The sequence below is a fragment of the Ochotona curzoniae genome, unplaced genomic scaffold (genome assembly GCF_017591425.1).
Source record: "Ochotona curzoniae isolate NIBS_2020 unplaced genomic scaffold, NIBS_Ocur_1.0 contig_908, whole genome shotgun sequence".
Classification (NCBI taxonomy): Eukaryota; Metazoa; Chordata; class Mammalia; order Lagomorpha; family Ochotonidae; genus Ochotona; species Ochotona curzoniae.
The window spans coordinates 14,315,444-14,333,465 of NW_024466607.1; the positions used below are offsets into that span (position 1 = coordinate 14,315,444).

General features: G+C 49.7%; 2 protein-coding genes and 1 non-coding gene across 6 annotated transcripts in view; 2 read left to right on the top strand and 1 right to left on the bottom strand.

The window, feature by feature from the left end:
* KLHL18 (kelch like family member 18) overlaps positions 1–3,947 on the top strand; it is a 47,486-nt gene extending 43,539 nt beyond the window's left edge. For both annotated transcript variants that reach the window (XM_040994370.1, XM_040994371.1), the window contains exon 10: positions 724–3,947. In XM_040994370.1, the coding sequence (XP_040850304.1) occupies positions 724–1,110 (387 nt within the window). In that variant the 3' untranslated portion in view covers positions 1,111–3,947. The remainder of the gene's footprint in view (positions 1–723) is intronic.
* Positions 3,948–9,160: 5,213 nt separating this feature from the next.
* LOC121166189 lies at positions 9,161–9,267 on the bottom strand. Its single transcript, XR_005885353.1, has one exon. It is a non-coding gene; the product is annotated as a U6 spliceosomal RNA (small nuclear RNA).
* Positions 9,268–11,472: 2,205 nt separating this feature from the next.
* Positions 11,473–18,022, top strand: part of PTPN23 (protein tyrosine phosphatase non-receptor type 23) — a 29,239-nt gene continuing 22,689 nt past the window's right edge. For 2 of the 3 annotated variants that reach the window (XM_040994372.1, XM_040994373.1), the window contains exon 1: positions 11,473–11,604. In XM_040994372.1, the coding sequence (XP_040850306.1) occupies positions 11,521–11,604 (84 nt within the window). In that variant the 5' untranslated portion in view covers positions 11,473–11,520. Of the gene's footprint in view, positions 11,605–14,064; positions 14,077–18,022 lie in introns of those variants that run through there. The other variant, XM_040994374.1, reaches the window with a different exon arrangement.

Genomic DNA, 18,022 nt, shown 5'->3' on the forward strand with positions numbered 1-18,022 from the left:
ATGGCCCAAAGCCTTGGGACCCTGCACCCGCGTGGGAAACTTGGAAGAAGCTCCTAGCTCCTAGCTCCGGATTGGTTCAGCTCTGGCCATTGCGGCCGCTTGGGGAGTGAGTCAGTAGATGGAAGATCTTCCTCTCTGTCACGCCTCCTCTCTGTGTATCTGAGTTTCCAATAAAAACAAATAAATCTTTAAAAAAAAATATTCTTAACTTTTAGAAAATGGGAGCCAGTGTCTACAAAGATGTCCAGTATAGTCAGCTCTACCTGCCTACCACCACTCCCTTGATTAACTATTTGTCAAAAGCTGCATCAGCCCTGGTGAAATTCCCACCCACATTAAGCTCCTTTATATACCAAGTGTGACTATGTAGATAATTGTGTTCCAAACAATCAGTGGGAAGCTATGAAAATGCTGAGCAGCCGTAGTGGTGATCCCATTGATAGCTCTCTGGGCAGACTAAAGAGGAGCCAGCTCTGTTGCTGCTTCCTTCAGCAAGTCCTTGGTTTCCTTGGATGCAGAAGGAGGCAGATTGGGTGTTTCACATCCCTATATACCCAAGAGCTGACACACAGTTGAGGAGCCGGAGCATCTGCTGGCAGAGCTCCTCATGCCCAGCCTCCCACTGGAATGTGACATCACGTGCCGAGCTGTGCCCTGGAAGGCCACTTCCTAGACAACTTTGGCTCTGACCACCCTGTACCTGTGCCTGTCTCCTCGCTGCAGGTGGAGCACTACAACCATCACACAGCCACGTGGCACCCAGCGGCTAGCATGCTCAACAAGCGCTGCCGGCACGGAGCTGCCTCCCTTGGAAGTAAGATGTTTGTCTGTGGGGGCTACGATGGTTCTGGCTTCCTCAGCATCGCCGAGGTGTACAGCTCGATGGCAGACCAGTGGAGCCTGATTGTACCCATGCACACACGCCGGAGTAGAGTGTCCCTTGTGGCCAGCTGTGGGCGCCTCTACGCTGTGGGGGGCTATGATGGACAGTCAAACCTAAGTTCGGTGGAGATGTACGACCCAGAGACAGACCGCTGGACGTTTATGGCCCCCATGGCTTGCCACGAGGGAGGGGTTGGTGTGGGCTGCATTCCTCTCCTGACCATCTAAGGCAGAGGGTAGGATGTGGTGGGATAGGGATCTGGTACAAATATAACGCGCTTCCTTCCAGGGACAGTCCCTCTCAAAGAGAGGTAGTGACCCAAAGAGGGGGTGAAAATGTGAGCTTGCCGGGGATACAGTTTTTCCAGGTGCTTAAGTCCTCCCTCACTGTGCTGCTCTTGAGACCTTCAGTCCTAGGTCATCAAGAGGCACAGCACAGAGCAGAAGCCGGGTCAGCAGCTGGTACCACGGACCTGCTTTGCTGGTTTCCATGTGCTCAAGCTGCATCCAACTATAGCTGCCACCAGCCATGGCCGTGTGGGCCGTCCCTGAACAGAGGTCTTCTGCTGCTCCTCTTCACCTACCTGATCTGCAGCTGTGCTGTGACCAGGTCACCGTGGAGAGACTGCAGGGGCCAAGCCTGTTGGAAACTAGGCTACCACTGGGAGCAGAAGCACACACTCCCGGCGTCATTCCTGCCCATGATAGTTCAGCCATGGTGTGGCAGCACACTGCTTCTTCCATCCTCGCACACAAAGGATTGTCTTGCCATCATTGGGTCAGCAGGAAAAACAGAAGTTTTTCCCATGTTTAACTTTTGAATTTCAGTGAGGTCTTTTTCATCTTGTCCAGGAGGAACTGAAAGAGGGGAAAAAACAGATACTTGAAAGAAACTGAAGGAAATTTAAACAAAGAGACTTTTGAAAGAAACTGGAAAGAAAAATACTTTTTTCCCAAGGAAATGCTTTTTTTGTTTGTTTTTTTGTTTGTTTGTTTTTGCAGGAAGGGAAAAAGCATAAAAGACACTAAGAACAAATCCATGTTTCAGTGGAGAACTGTCAGACGTGAAAAGGGCAGTGTCCACTCCCACATTCGGATCCCAGGGTCCTGAGGCTTCACGTAGCACTTGGGGTTCCCTCTGAGCTCCAGCGTGTCTGGAATCAGTGCATTCTTGACCAGTCCTGTAGCAAGGTGCTCTTGGGGTTTGTTTCCATACCCACCATCAGAGGACTTTTTTAACCGTAGACTTAGTAAGTTGGCTGTGTTACTACCACTCTTCCAGTTGGAAGCCTTACATGGCTCCAGATGCCCCTGTGATTTCCTCCCACTGCCACCACAGCACTCATTTGGATTCTGCACTCCCACCTACATTCCTTCCCCTTTGTTGACCAGCAGGAAACAGCAGGATTGGCTAGATTCTCACCTGCCCATCTTCTCCACAACCTAATCAGGGGCTTGCTCCTTCTACCAACCTTAGGCTGACACGGTCTGGTAACCTTGTCTGCTCTGCCATTCCACTGCTCCTCCATCCACTCGCCAATTCCAGGGGTCTGGCATCCCTCCAGCCCTTGGCAGACCGACCAGCAAGGAGGAAACTTACAATCACGCTGAGTTAGTTGTATAACATGAAGAACTGAAAGTGGAAAGAATCTCTTGCTGCTGCAAAGATTTTATATTTCTTCCTGTAATCTTGACACATGACCTCTTGAAGAGACTCCATGCTCCTTCCTAGTCCTTCCTGGATGGGACCTCAATGTAGCACAGCAGGACCCAAAGAGGAGGACACTTTCTATGACCAGTGCACTGGGCAGTGGGGCTGTCCTTCAACTGCTGCTGCCAAAATCTGGTCTTCTAAAATCTTCCAGTAGAGACTAAAAGGATACGATTCCTTTAACCCAAGACTGGGTCTTAGGGTTCCAGTCTACCCAGTTGGTTTCTTGTCCTTTGCTGCCTGCCTGGGGTAGCCTGGAAGCCTGTTCAGAACAGCACAATGTGGAATGTTCCCGTGCCCCTAGGACAATGAGATGAATGTGTGTGTGTGTGTGTGTGTGTGTGTGTGTATGTGTATGCACAATCGCCATGTATTCAGAGGGCAGGACCTCCTGCAGTTTAGGAGCTGGGCCTCTGCTATAAGCACTTGAAAAGAATGTGGGGTTCTTTTTTTGTTTTTTTTTGTTTTTTTTTTTTTAATTTTAAAAGACTCAACAATCTGATACCTGATGTCGTTTTGTTTTTGTTTTACCTGGGCTCACAATGAAGCTCCAATGTTCCCTCCCTTCCTCCTGGCTTTCCTAGAGAGGTAAGCTTGGAAGAAGGTTAGGGTTCTGTTTCCTTAGGAGTGTTATCAGTGCTCATGTGTCCGTTAGAACCCTTTCCTTTTATGAGTATGCAGTGCTGGGGAACCTGAATCGTGACAGTGTCAGTAAATTCTTGAGTGGGCCCTGCTAGCTCCAAAGTATGCCCACCACATTCTGCCAGTAGAGATCATAGACCATTCCTCATGGTCTGCTGCTTCGTAGTGGCCTTCCTGACCTGTTTCAGTCCTCTAGTGTTGAAGTTACACTGCTGCCCGTGAGGTCAGCGCTTCCATAAAAGATGGAACCAGTGCTTGAGTGAACACCAGTGTTTTCACATGCTCCCCAGGAGGCTCCTCAGTTTGACAGCTAATGGCTGGTATGGCTCCTTGGTGTTGAAATCTTCCCAGGTGCACCCTGAAAAGAGAAGCATCACCCATGGATATGGTGGGAAAGATCCACTCAGGAGGCAAGACAGACATTTTCCTCCATAGGTCTTGGGGGGCTAGTTTAGCTCTGAGCAGAGGACCATGTTAGTCATTGTCCTTTGAGCAATTCTTCTTGAATCAGATCTGAAACCTCCCCTGAATCTGTCTGCGATCTGCAGTACGATAGCAACTGAAGACCAGCCTGTTGACTTGGCCACATGAAATATGACTAGGTAGGAATTCTCTCCGCACATACTCCAATTTGGTATTTCCCAGAAAATCTTATTTATAGAAGGCATGTTTTTTTGTGTTAAACCAAAGAGAAATAAAAGAACACTCCTAACAGCTCTTGTCTTCATTGATTTTTTTAATATTGAAAGTGATATTTTTCTTATGGTTCAGTGAATAATATATTGCACAGAGTAGAAATATTCCTGTTGAAATAAAGGACAGTCCCGTTAACCCCTGCCACAGACACATCTCCCTCCCTCCTCCTCCCCTTCCTCACCCTCCTCATCCCTACCAGAGACCCACATGGGTCTGCAGTCCCCATCCCCTCACTTCTGTAAGGATTATTTAAAAAATGATGATGTAGGGCCTGACGTGGTGGCCCAGCGACTAAAATCCATCTTTAAAGCGCTGGGATTGCCTTATGGGCGCCAGTTATAACCCTGGCAGCCCTGTTTCCCATCCAGCTCCCTGCTTGTGGCCTGGGAAAGCAATTGAGGACCCATGTGGGAGACCTGTAAGAAGTCCCTGGCTCCTGGCTTCGGATCAGCGCAGCACTGGTTGTTGTGGTCACTTGGGGAGTGAATCATCAGATGGAAGATCTTCCTTCTGTCCTGCTCTCTGTATATCTGACTTTGTGAGAAAAATAAAATCTTTTTTAAAAAAAAAGTATAGTAAGGGGAAAGCCAACTGTCCAACAAAATCTTTAAAATATATATATATTTTGTAAGAATTCTAATGAAAAATATACAGAGACTTGACTGGCATCCTGCTCCCTCACAGTTGCTCCTGCCTGGACATCCAGTGCCCTCAGATTTCCCCTCATCTTCTGCTGTAATGCTTTCACAGCTTCCCAGCAAATGTTTCTGCTTTGTTGACTGACTGGCCCATCACCTTGGCACCTCTTTAATGCTTTAGACCAGAAGTGCTTTAACTTTGGTATACATGAAAGTCTTAGGAAAGTTTTTAAGCCACAGATTCATTCTTTATTCCTTCCCCAGGGATGGATTTCCCAGCTTAGCACTCGTGTGGGCCAGGTTCTCGGGTGGTTTGTATGCTCATCAATGTGTGAGAAGTGAATTCCTGTCTTTAGTTTCCATTTCCTCAAATATAGACATGTTCCAGATCTGCCTTCCTAAGATTACATCCTGGTTACTGCGGGTTGTAGCTGTTGGGAAACACTTCCATCACATCTTTTTCCAAAAGTCAGCTTGTGGTCAGTTTCATCCATTGATGGTTATACTCCTGGATAGCAGCTTTATTTTTACATGTTTGGAAGCCCTGTCACTCCCACACATATCCTACCAGCACTTGTTTCACACAGAAACACTCTGTCTGTTGAATCCTCATAATCCCCACAGAGCAGGTAGCATATAGCTCATTTTAGCCTACAGAATCTGCTGTAGGCCAAGTAACCAGCTGATTCCTCCATTAATCAAGATATTCACACTCAAGTCCAGCTCCCCTAAAAGCTGTGGAGTCTGACCCATGACACAGCCAACCTGTCCACTTTCCATGCCCAGTGTGTGAGGACTGCTGCTGTTCAGTACTACCATGGATGCTGGAGAAACAGGGTTACAAAGGTGGAAACCTCTCTGGCCTGTGCAGCATTAGGGAAAGATCCCATGCTTATACATAAGGAAGGGCCCCTGCAGTGTAACCTGCACCCCGCTGATAACCAAGGAGCCCCCTGGTGGGTGCATGGACTGGGGAACTAAACTCACCTGCTTGATCCATTTGTTTCCTCCTGTCTGCTGTTTCTCCCTTCCCTCTTGTTCTTTGAACTCCATTTCTCTCCTGAGCTGCAGCAGAATCCTTTCCTCTTCACCCCAGAGTCCGGCCCTACCTGTTTTTATTGCTCCTCACAATATGCTGTTAGGTAGGCAAGAAATTTATAAGAGAATTGGACAGTTCTCATTGGAATTATTCCAGGTCTCCTGACCCCAGTGCATTTCTTGTGGTTCATGTGTTTTTCTCTTTAAGCCCCCACCCATTGATTTCTTTTTGTCTATTTTTGCAGCTTATGATAAAAAATTAGACTCTCCTCCCTCCCTGCTACCATAGACACATTTCTTTTCACCCTTGCTTCCCTCCCTGGCCCTCTCTGTTCCTACCAGAGGCCCACATGGGTCTGCAGTCCCCATCCCTCCACCTCAGTAAGGTTCATTTTAAAATAATTAACAGTTAAAATAATGAATAAATAAATCACATAAGCTCCGTATCACAGCTTGGAAAGCTTCTGTTGATGGTCACACTTGGCAGCCAGCCTCCCTTAAGCAGTGATGACTCCCGACTGCGACCTGCCATGCTAGGGGCCCATGCTTGTCTGCGTTACTGCTAGGTGCTCCCCGAGAGTCTATCATTAGTACCCGGCATTTGGCATGAAAGAAACTCAACAACTGCTTTTGTGGAAGAACTTCAGGACAGCCATGTTTATCCACATACTAAGGGTGCCTAGTCATTTACCCCTAGTATTCTATTTTGCATCGTTCAGCCACTGTCACTGTACAATGATGTGTAGTAAAGTTGTTCAGCATTACTATTATTCCTTTTTTAAAATATTCTCATCTTGCTAAAAATCCTCTTTGCAATTAGTTTGCTTTGCACCTCACTCCTCAAGCAGCCATCATTTTTCTGTCTGTAAGTGTTCCCATCCTAGACATTTTGTATAAATAATAGGTGATAATTGGTGTCTACATTAGAATAATGTTTTGAAGGTCCACCCGTGTCTAGTTTCTCCCTTTCATTTTCTGGATTATTTTCCACTGTGTAGGTATACCACGTGTCACATCCCCATTCACCAGTTGATGTCTAGATCATTTCTAATTAGACTCTTGAGAAAAAATGCTGCTATGAACATTCATGTTCTTGATGGCACTGGTTGATTCCTAGGGGTAGATTGCGGGACCATATGGTAAGTTCAATTTTAGCGTTTTTAAGAAGTTGCCCAGCTTTTCCTACATGACTGTATTCTTCACTGTTTCACTCAGCAGTTTGCAAAAATCTAGATTTCTCCACATCCTGGCCAACAAACTTGTCTGTTTATTTATTTATTTGAAATAATAGCCATTGTAGTAGATGTGAACTAGAACTTAGGGTTTCAATGTGTGTTTCCCTGGAGCAGGTGTTGTAGCATAGAGGTTCATCTGCTTGCAATGCCAACATCCCATATGCACACCAGTTGGCATCCAGCTCCTTGCTAATGCACCTGGGAAAGCAGTGGAGGATGGCCAAAGTGCTGCCATGTGGAAAAGCTAAATGGAGTTCTAGACTCGTGACTTCAGCCTACCCAGACCCCTTGTTTCAAGCATTTAGGTAAGTGAATCAATGGAGGGGAGAATCTCTGTGTGTGTCTCTATCTGACTCAATTTTTTTTTTTTAAGAATTGAATGTAACAGTTCTAGCCTTGCATGTAGGTGTATTTCGTGTTGGGGTTACCTTTTGTATATGGGAGGAAAGGGTCTAAAAATCATCTGTGGGTTTGCATCTGTCCTGGCATGGCTTGTTGTAAAGATACCCTTTTCCCCACTAAATACTTTGTTATCTTTGACTAACTCAGTTGACCTTAAATGTAAATGTGAGGGCTTATTTCTAGATCTGACTTTGTAATAAAAGTATACAAATCTTTGAAAAAAAAAAAATAGAAGCTTTGGGGCAGGGCATGGTAGCCTAATGGCTAAAGTCCTCACCTTGCACATGCCAGGTTCCAATATGAGCACCAGTTCTAATCCTGCGAGAGCCACTCCCCATCCATCTCCCTGCTTTTGGCTTGGGAAAGCAGTGGAGGACGGCCCAAAGTCTTAGGATCCTGCACCCATTTGGGAGACCCAGAGGAGGCACCTGGCTCTTGGCTTCAGATTGGCTCAGCTCTGGCCTTTGACAGCACTTGGGGAGTGAACCAGTGGACAGAAGATCTTTGTCTCTCCTTGTCTCTATCTGATTTTCCAATAAAATAAAATAAATTTGAAAAAAACAAAACAAAACAAACAAAAAAAACCAGCTGCAGCTTAGGTTCAGCGCTGTAGCCTGGTAACTAAAGTCCTCCGCTTGTGTGCACTGGGTCCCATATGGGTTCCAGTTAGTGTCTGAGCTCCTCCACTTTTCTTCCAGCTCCCTGCTTGTAGCCAGGAAAAGCAGTGTAGGACGGCCCAAAGCCTTTGGACCCTGAACCCACGTGGGAGACTCAGAAGAAGCTCCTGGCTTCTGTTTTCGAATCTGTTCAGCTCTTGCCATTGGTGGATTCAGAGTGAATCAATGGATGGAAGCAGCTATTGTCCTTGCCTTGCATGCGCTGGGATCCCATATGGGCCCTGGTTCTAATCCTGGCAGCCCCACTACCCATCCAGCTCCCTGCTTGCAGCCTAGGAAAGCAGTCAAAGGTGGCCCAGTGCCTTGGGACCCAGGGCCATGTGGGAGACCCAGAAGAAGCTCCTGGCTTCGTATCTGCTCAGCTCTGACCCTGGCAGCCACTTGGGGAGTGAATCAGCAGACAAAAGATCTTTCTCTCCCATAGTGCAAAGCTGGCAATTCCCAAAGTTAGCTTGTCTGCATCTTTACAAGCCCCTCACTTCCTGTCTCTTCTGGTTTCTAAGGCTGCTTGCTGCTCCTGTCTGAAAGATCATCCCTGTTCCTGACTCTCCCCTTCTATCTGATTTTCATATGAGGTTTTGGAGCTTAGTCCTGGGTTCTCATTTACCCTTACACACTCTTCCTAGGGCTCATGAGGACAGGTCTAGAGTTTGGATGGAGCAGGCCCCCCCCGCATGGCGGGCTCCTCCACCGTGTTGCAGTATTACAGTTCAAATCCAGTCATGATTCTTTCATGGCAAGCATGTGCTATGTGTAGAGTCCAGCATCTTATTGTCCAGATAAATTCAACAGTTTCTTGGGGAGACCATCTGAAAGCAGAGCTGGCAGAATATCATCCCTTCCAATGGAAAGCCACAACTTAACATCAACAACAATTTACAAAAACATATGGAACGGGCCCGGCGCGATGGCGCAAGTGGTTAAGGTCCTCACCTTGCACGCCCGGGATCCCATATGGGCGCCGGTTCTAATCCCGGCAGCCCCGCTTCCCATCCAGCTCCCTGCATGTGGCCTGGGAAAGCAGTCGAGGACAGCCCAGAGCTTTGGGACCCTGCACCCGCGTGGGAGACCCGGAAGAGGCTCCTGGCTTCGGATCGGCATAGCATTGGCCGTTGCGCTCACTTGGGGAGTGAATCATTGGACGGAAGATCTTCCTTTCTGTCTCTCCTCTCTGTATATCTGCCTTTCCAATAAAAATAATAAAAATAAATCTTCAAAAAAAACCAAACTGCTTTAAAAAAAATTATGGAACGCTTCACGAATTTGCGTGTCATCCTTACACAGGGGTCATGCTGATCTTCTCTGTATTGTTCCATTTTTAGTATATGTGCTGCCCAATCGAGCACAATAGGTGGCAAACTGAATTTGGAGCAAATCTGGAACAGAAGCACCCCCTAGTGCTGGACTAGTGGCAATACACCAATATCCGTCTTTGGTAAGACTTGCTGCTGAAATAATGGCAGTGCTTGCAGGCCCAGATAAAAACATTAAATTCTCTCCTTCTCTCTGTAAATCTGCCTTTCCAATAAAAATAAATGAATCCTTAAAAAAATTATTATATATTTTTACATTTGATCTTAGCGAAAAGGCCGAGAAGCAATTAGAAAGGCAGATTTTGGGCCCGGCTCAGTGGCCTAGCAGCTAAAATCCTCACCTTGAAGGCACCAGGATCCCACATGGGCGCTGGGTCTAATCCCGGCAGCTCCAGTTCCCATTCAACTCCCTGCCTATGGCCTGGGAAGGCAGTCTAGGACAGCCCAAAACCTTGGGTCACTGCACCCGCATGGGAGACCTCAAAGAGGCTCTAGGCTCCTGGCTTCAGAACGGCACAGTTACGCTCACTTGGGGAGTGAATCATCGGACGGAAGATCTTCCTCTCTGTCTCTCCTCCTCTCTGTGTATCTGACTTTGTGATAAAAATAAAATAAATCTTTAAAAATAAAAGGCAGATTTTTACAAAGAGAAGGAGAGCAGAGAGAAAAGGCTGTCCTCGACTGCCTTCCCAGGCCACAAGCAGGGAGCTGGATGGGAAGTGGAGCAGCCGGGATTAGAACCCATATGGGATCATGGCACGTTCAAGGTGAGGACATCAGTCACTAGGCTATTGCGCTGGGCCCAGGTTACTGTGATTTTATGTCATGGGCTGAATCGTGCAAGTCCTAAGTAACCTTCAGTACCTCAGAACCCGACTGAAGTTGGAGACAGGGTTGCAGTGTGAAGACCTGGTAAGAAATGGTCACTGGTGACAACTGACACGGGAGGGAGACAGCAGAAAAGACCAGTTCCACTGTCACCTTCAGTGACAACGAAGAGTCTGTTCTTTCAAGTTTTTTTTTTCCTTTTTTTTTTTTTTTTTTGGCAAAGTTACAAAGAGAGAAGGTGATACAGAAAGATCTAACAACACTCCCAAATGCCTCAGTGTCTGGAGCTGGGCCCATTTAAAGCCAGGTGCCAGGAGTTTCCTCCAGGTCTTCCACGTGGGTGTAGGAGCCCAAGCACTTGAACTACCTTCCCTCTGTTACCAGAAATGCCCGGTAGGTTCTTTCCTCACTTAGTATAGAAATACAAAGCCGGGAATCTGTTGCAGACAGAAGAGTTTTATTTGCGAAGGGACCAGGTGAGCAGGGAAGGGAGGGAAGAGGAAGCACCTCGGAAGAGAAAACCGGGAGGTGGGGTGCCTCTCAAAAGGGGAGGGAGAGAGAGACACCAAAGGGGTCTTTGGAAGTGTCTTGGGATTTTAAGCATTCCCTGACCCCTCCTTGTTGGGCCGGAGCCTACAGCTGTTTCCCATTTGTGGTCTCCTAATCAGCTAAGAAATGGGTGGGCAATGCTGGTGCCGCCCACCTGAAGGTGTGGCCAGGACCTCAGCAGGCCTGCACCGGCTCACCTTCCACTGCTTTTCTCAGACCAGCAGCAGGGCGCTGGCTCAGAAGTGGAGCAGGTTTGAATTGAACCAGTACCTCTATGGGATGCTGGGATTGCAGGCGACCGCTCAACCAGCTCTCCAAAATTTAGAATTTTAACCCATTTCAAGTGTACAGTTCAGTGGCACTGGTACATTGACACTGTGTGATCACTGCCACCATCCATCGTCAGAACTTTGATCTTTCCAAACTCTGTGTCCGATACGAGCCAAAGCCACCTGTCTTCCGGCCACTCCCGGTGACCACCCTCACCCCCCTGCGGCTCTCCAGCCATGTTCTTTCCACTGTAACGCCTGCCCAAAGCCCTTCACGGCCTTCGACAAGGGGAGGGCAGGACAAGTCCACACGAGTGAGGTACAGGAAGAGGCGACAAGCCAGCACCGGCCCTCACAGAATGGCTGAGGAAGACTACCATTCCCGTGTTCCTGTTTTCCATTTCCACGCCGGGCGTGTCCGCGCCTGCGCATCAGCGATCGTGCGCCCACGCTAGACACCACGCGCGAGGACTACATATCCCGGCAGGCCTTGCGATGCTCTTCAGCTCCACCTCTTTATCCTTCCCCGAGCCTCGTGACGCGCGACTTCCGGCGTGGAGGGGCGGGGCCGTGCGCGCGGCTGAGGCAGCAGCTGAGGCGGCCCGGGAAGCGGCGGGGCGGCCGGCAGGCAGGAGCCGCCATGGAGGCCGTGCCCCGCATGCCCATGATCTGGCTGGACCTCAAAGAGGCCGGCGACTTCCAATTCCAGCCGGCGGTGAAGAAGGTGAGCAGCGCACCTCTGTCTTCCCGGCTTCCCTCACCATCCGCCACGTCCGTCCGTCCCTCGTCGGCCCGCGCGTGACGCTCCTCCTCGCGCGTCCATCTCCTCCGCAGGCCGCGCCGCAGGGTCCGTCCTCCGCTGGCCTTGCTCCGCCCCGGGCCCGGCCTGCCGCCGCCTGCTCGGCACTGGGGCATCCTCGTCGGCAGCTTCCCGACTTCGGCCCTCGCCGAGGCACCCCTTCCTCCCGAGGGACGCTCGGGCCCCATCTCCCCGCCAGGCCCCCCGGGAGGGTGGGTGCGCGCCCGAGAGTGGACCCTCTGCCGTTGGGAGGGTGTGCCTGACGCCGGGCGAGATTCGGAATGCTCTAGAGCCCGAGGACAGCCGCGCCCCATGGGTTGCTTGTGGGGGACGCCAGCATGGCTCTGGGAGCGACACCTGTGGTCGCTTTGCTTGGCGTGGCCTGAGCAGGTGCCCTCGGTGGCTCTGGGGAGGCCCACCTGCTTGCGTTCAGGGGCAGCGCCGGCAGGAGGAGGAGGAGGAGAAGGCCGCTGCGGGTGAGGGGCCTTGGGGTCCCGGCACAGCGACTGTCAGAGCCAGCACCAGACCCCAGGAGATGGTGCAGGGTGAGACTCGGACCAGCCTGCCAAACACATCGCGTCCTTTCTCTTCGCGGGTTCAGCTGCATTCCTTGGAGTTCCTTCTGTAGCCTCTTTGAGTCAACTGGGAAATTAGACCAGCTCGGCTAAATGTATCCTAAATTACCAACTTTTGAACTTTTCCCCATCTGCTCTTTCACAGCCTTATGATTTAATGCCCGCCTTTTTTTTCTTTTTTTTTTTTTTTTTTGAGTTCCTGTTTTCTGGCCTTGCTGAGTCAAGTCAGTATCTAAAGTTTCCCTGTGGAAGTTACCTTGACCCAGCCCAGTGCTCCCAGTGCTCCCAGTGCTTACTCAGCCTGGCGGGGGACTGATCCAGGCATTGCCTCTGCGTCCACTGCAGTGTCCCTGCTCGCGTCTTGATTTGTGGTGGTGCACCCCTTTGGTCTCTCCCATTGGCTCTGCCCATCATTAAGGTCCTGGTGAAGCTCTCTCTTTCTCCAAACGTCTTTACTTCTTGTATTTGGGTTAATCTTTTCTTCTCTGGATTCCTTTGTGCCCTTCACCTTTTCCCCAGTGGCAGTTTGGATTTTTTTTTTAAGATTTGTTTTTTTTGGAAAGTGAGACATACAGAGAAGAAGATCTTCTATCTTCTGTCCAATGATTTACTTCCCAAGTGGCCGCAAAGGCTAAAACTGTGCCGATCTGAAGCCAGTAGCCAGGAGTTTCTTCCGGGTCTCCCATGTGGGTACAGGGTCCCAAGACTTTGGGCCGCCCTGTACTGCTTTCCCAGGCCACAAGCAGGGAGCTGCATGGGAAGCGGGGCTACCAGGATTAGAACCGGCGCCTTTATGGGATCCTGGTGCGTGCAAGGCGAGGACCTTAGCCACTGGTCTGCTGTGCTGGGCCCAGGTGTGTTGTGTTTTAGCACCCCTCTCCCCCCTCAGGGCCCCCCCCTCGGGGGGGCATCTGCCTTGCAGGATACCTGGACATGATGGCAGACAGCACAACATTTCTGAAGTAACTGAATGTCGGTTGCAAGGGAATTTAGAGATAGTTGACCGTAGGTATTTGGAAATCTACATCACATCGTAGTCCAGAAACCTCTAGGAGATGCTTCTGTTTGAACTTAGCTTTTGCTGTTGTGGTCATTCATGGGTAGCTAACAGTTTTGAAAGAGAAAACTTCCATCCACTGGTTTGCTCACTAGATGGCACCATGGCACTTGGAGCTTGGAGCTTCATCCAGGTCTCTCACATCAGTTGTGGGAGACCAGAGACTTGGGCCATCTTTGGCTACTTTTCCCAGGCCACTAGCAGGAGGTACGTTGGAAGTCGAGCAGTTAGGACACCAGCCAGTGCCATATGGGATGCCAGCATCCCTGGCAAATTTACACGCCCTGCCATGACACCACACCTCAGTCAGGGAAGTAGTGTGTGAGCCACGAGGCTTGGAAAGAACCTGAGCCTCTGTGAGGTGGTGTCCAGTACACCCGAGGAGCCGTCCTACACTGGAGGCTTCAGGAGCCACTGCTGCCTCAGCTCTGCCTGACCCAGACCCCCAGGCAGCCCTGGAGACCCTCCCTGCTCCACCATTGGTGCCTTTGTCCTTCTCAGACACTGCTCTCAGCTGTGGGAGTGGTCACTGTCATCCTAGGAGCGGAGGGGTGGCATTTAATTGCCGCTAGTTGAGTAGGAATTGGTTTTGCTGACCTGTCAGGCACTTTGTTGAGCCTTGGTAACACAAAGAAGTAGGAAGCAGTTCTTCAAAGAATTCGTAGTCTAGTAGGGGAAATTTTAAAATTAGCGTGATGATGTGAATGTAAGCTGTGTGGCAGAATACCAGCTTGAGGAGGGACCATCAGGGAAGACCTGCTGGAGGTGAGTTAGAATGGATGAATGGGAGTTTTCTGGACAGTTACAAGGTTTGTTTGTGAGGGCTAGGCTTTTGATAAGACCTTTTGTGGTGGTTAGTATCGATTTGTTCTTATGATAACCATGACTGCCATTATGGCATAATATGAGCTAGGAGCCAGCACAACAAGCTGGCGTTGAACTGCCGTGGCCAGCTTGAGATCGACGCCCTTAGTCTCAGTGTTGGTGGGGAAGTGCTGCCAGCCCTGTAGCTTACCCTTTTGTTTTTGTTTTTAAGATTTATATTTATTATAAAAGCAGATATCCAGAGAGAAGGAGCGATAGAAAGGCCTTTCATTCACTGATTCACTTCCCGAATGGCTACTACACTGGTGTTGAGTGGAACTGAACTGAAGCCAGGGGCTTCTTCCAGGTATCCCATATGGGTGCAGTCGGTGCAGGGTCCCAAGGTTTTGAACCATCCTCGGCTGCTTTCCCAGGGCACAAGCAGGCAGCTGGAAGGGAAATGGAGCAGCTGGGACACCAACCAGTGCCCACATGGGCTGCTGGCGCTTGCAGGTAGAGGACTAGTCAGTTGAACCATCATGCAGGGTTGGCGCTGTAGCTTCTTCACTGGTGGCCAGGTCAGAGTGCTAATGTGTTGGAAACTTGGGCTGTTCGTGAGTAAGCAGTTCAGCCCTAGGGTTAGGCATGAATATGCTTTCTTCCTGCTGTCCCCAGCGCCTGCCGTTCAGTAGCTGCACCCAGACATCAGTGTGATATTCACCCTGGAACACATTGTTTTGGAATGTCATGTGCCAGCCCTGGGAGTGCAGTGGTGGCAGAAATCCTGTCTGTATGACACTTGATGCCGGTGCTCCGTGTCCTGCCTGGTCCAGCCTCAGGTGCAGGTGGACCGTCTAGTTGGTATCCTCCCTGCCGCGCAATTGTCTCCACTCCCCTTCTCCCAGCTGATATCTGAATCTTGACTTTCTCATCAGCTCTTGCAGGGAAGCTGGCCTCAGCCTGCTTCTCCTGATTCCACTGTCTCACTCCCCACCTTCTCACTTCCTGTCACCTCTGGTGGTTGGCCTTGAGGTTCCTGCCTCCTGTTTGTCACTGCTGTCTGGCAGGCTTTCACATCTCACCCTTGGTTGGCCTGCACCCCAAGGTGCCCACCCCTGTTGCCGCCTCTGGTGCTTTGTTTTCACTTCTGGTTGGTTCCTATTTTTTCAGGTTTGTAGAGATTTTTTCCCCCTTTTTGAGAGTTCTGTGAAACAGCCAGCTCTGGAAAAATCAGCATATATGCACAAAGCTAAATGAGAAACCATGAGGCCTAAAAGGCACCAGGCTGCCCAGCAGTGATGGGCAGGGATATTGCCAGATACCTGTGGCAGTTACCTGTCACAGGCTTGGAGTCACCCAGCTGGTGTGTCAGAGCCCCTTGGCTCACGTGTTTTACAGCTGGGCCGTGCCGATGACCCTGACTGCCCATTTCATGCTTCTCTGGTGTAGATCCATTCGCTCGGGGTTTAGACCTGATTCTGTGCTTTCCTTGGGAAGGGATACATATTTGGGGGTGGGGGATGAAAGAAGGGATCTGATTCTGGCAGCCTTGGGGGTTGTGTTGTTCAGACAGGTCATTCAGAAGAAACGTGAGATCCTCCTGCTCCAACTCTGGGACGATGTTGGTCTTTTCTGTCTTCTGGTCCTTTCTGTCTTGGAGACTCTTTCTTGGCTTGTGGTTGTCTAAAACATGCTGATGTCGACCAGAGGGCCAGAGAGTTTCCTTGGCAACATTTGTTCTTCTGAATAGTTAGTCTCTCTTTCTCGCTTTTTTAGAAGATTTATTTATTTTTTGTTGGAAAATCAGATAGAGAGGAGGAGAGACAGAGAGGAAGATCTTCTGTCCGATGGTTCACTCCCCAAGTGAACGGTTGGAGCTGAGCTAATCCGAAGCCATGATTCAAGAACTTCTTCTGGGTCTCCCATGGGGGTGTAGGATCCCAAGGCTTTGGGCCGTCCTCGACTGCTTTCCCAGGCCACAAGCAGGGAGCTGGATGGGAAGCAGGGCTATCAGGATTAGAACCGGCAACCAGATGGGATCCCGGTGTGTGCAAGCCAAGTATTTTAATCACTACACTATCATGCCTGGCCTAGTCTCTTGGAAATTTGGTGATTGAGCATGTGTTGTACCAATGGGCAATACTGTGTAGGGGGCTCACTGTGCGGGTGTGTAAAACAGCCCAAAGCCTGTGATTGAGTCAGTCATGAAGTGTGGGGAAAAAAAACATTGTGGGGGAACAAAGGTAACACAAATGTGAGTCCTTTAATTTCCTTTCTTGTTTTAGTGCTTTCATTAATGTTGTGAAAAAACAGATAAATGAGAACATGCTGGTACCAGAAGGTGACCAGAGGGACTGTCCTGGGGGTGAGGGTCAGGACATCTGGCTTGGGGTCCCAGCACTGCCTCTGTTTTCCCGTGACGTCGTCTAGCTGTGGATTCTGTGCTTTGTTGCTCAGTGAAAGCACGGTTGCATTGTGAAGCTGGAACAGCTGCTGGGATCATGCTGGTTTAGACCCCTGATGGCTGATTGGCCCTCGGCAGCTGCAGGCAATGACCTGACGGATCTGGTCCTCATCTTTCTCACCTGTTGTGTGCATGGACTCGTGTGGCACCTCACTAGCTGAGAACGAAGTCCCTAATTCAGGCCTCGACATAACATACTGGAAATAATATTTTCAGCTGAGCATCCTCTTTCCCTGTTTAGAAAATAGCCCAAGTCCTCCAGACAACTGTGGTTTAGATGTAACAGTTGACATTAACCCCATTTTACACAGCACCTGAATTTGAGTCGCAGCTCTGACTCCTGACTGCCAGCTCCTCCAGTCCCTTCACATGCTCTCAGCATGGGCCTCTTTTCCCTCAGAAAAAGATCTTGCACGGCTGCAAGGCCCAGCTGTCTTGAGGTTCTGTGGCCTTCCACTGGTGAGCCCTGGTGGTTGTAGGTACACTGGCATTCTGTCAGTACCCTTGCCTTTTTTTTTTTTTTTTTGAAAGCTGAGGTTACAGAGACAGGATGGAGGGTAATCTCCCATCCATTGGTTCACTTCCAGAATAGCTCCAACAGCCTAAACTGGGACAGGAAGAAGAAGCCAAAGCTTCCATGTCGCCCACCTGGGTTGCAGGGACCCACGCCCCTGGACCATCCTCTGGTGCTTTCCCAGGTGCGTAGCTAGATCAGAGGTGAAGGAGCTGAGGCTAGAACTTGCATACATGGAATCCCAGCGGTGGCTGAGCCTGCTGCATCTCCGCTCTGTCTCCATCTGCTGCTTCGTCTTGATCTGCTGGGCTGCCTGCTTAGGCTGCAGCAGAGCTGCTGACTTGGGGCCACATTTTGAGAGACAGTCCCAAGATCTCTGTTCCTTCCTCAAGGATTTTTCGTCAGCCTTCCCGTTTTTTGACTGGGGAGAGGTCAGCAGTTCTAGACGACTTTTTTCCTGGGTTAAAAAAGTAGCTTTATTGCTCCGAAGATTTACTGTGTGGCTAGGGATTTGTCTCTGCCTGATTTTCAGAGTTGCTTATTTGTTTATTTATTTTAAAGATTTATTTATTTATTTATTGGAAAGTCAGATATACAGAGAGGAAGAGAGACAGAGAGGAACATCTTCCGTCCAATGATTCACTCCCCAAGTGAGCGCAACGGCCAATGCTATGCCGATCTGAAGCCAGGATCCAGGAACAACTTCTGGGTCTCCCACACGGGTGCAGGGTCCCAAAGCTTTGGGCCGTCCTCAACTGCTTTCCCAGGCCACAAGCAGGGAGCTGGATGAGAAGTGGAGCTGCCAGGATTAGAACCGGCGTCCATATGGGATCCCGGCACGTTCAAGGCGAGGACTTTAGCTGCTGGGCCACTGCTCTGGGCCCCAAAGTTGCTTATAAGAACCACATTGCAAAAGTCAAGATGGGCTG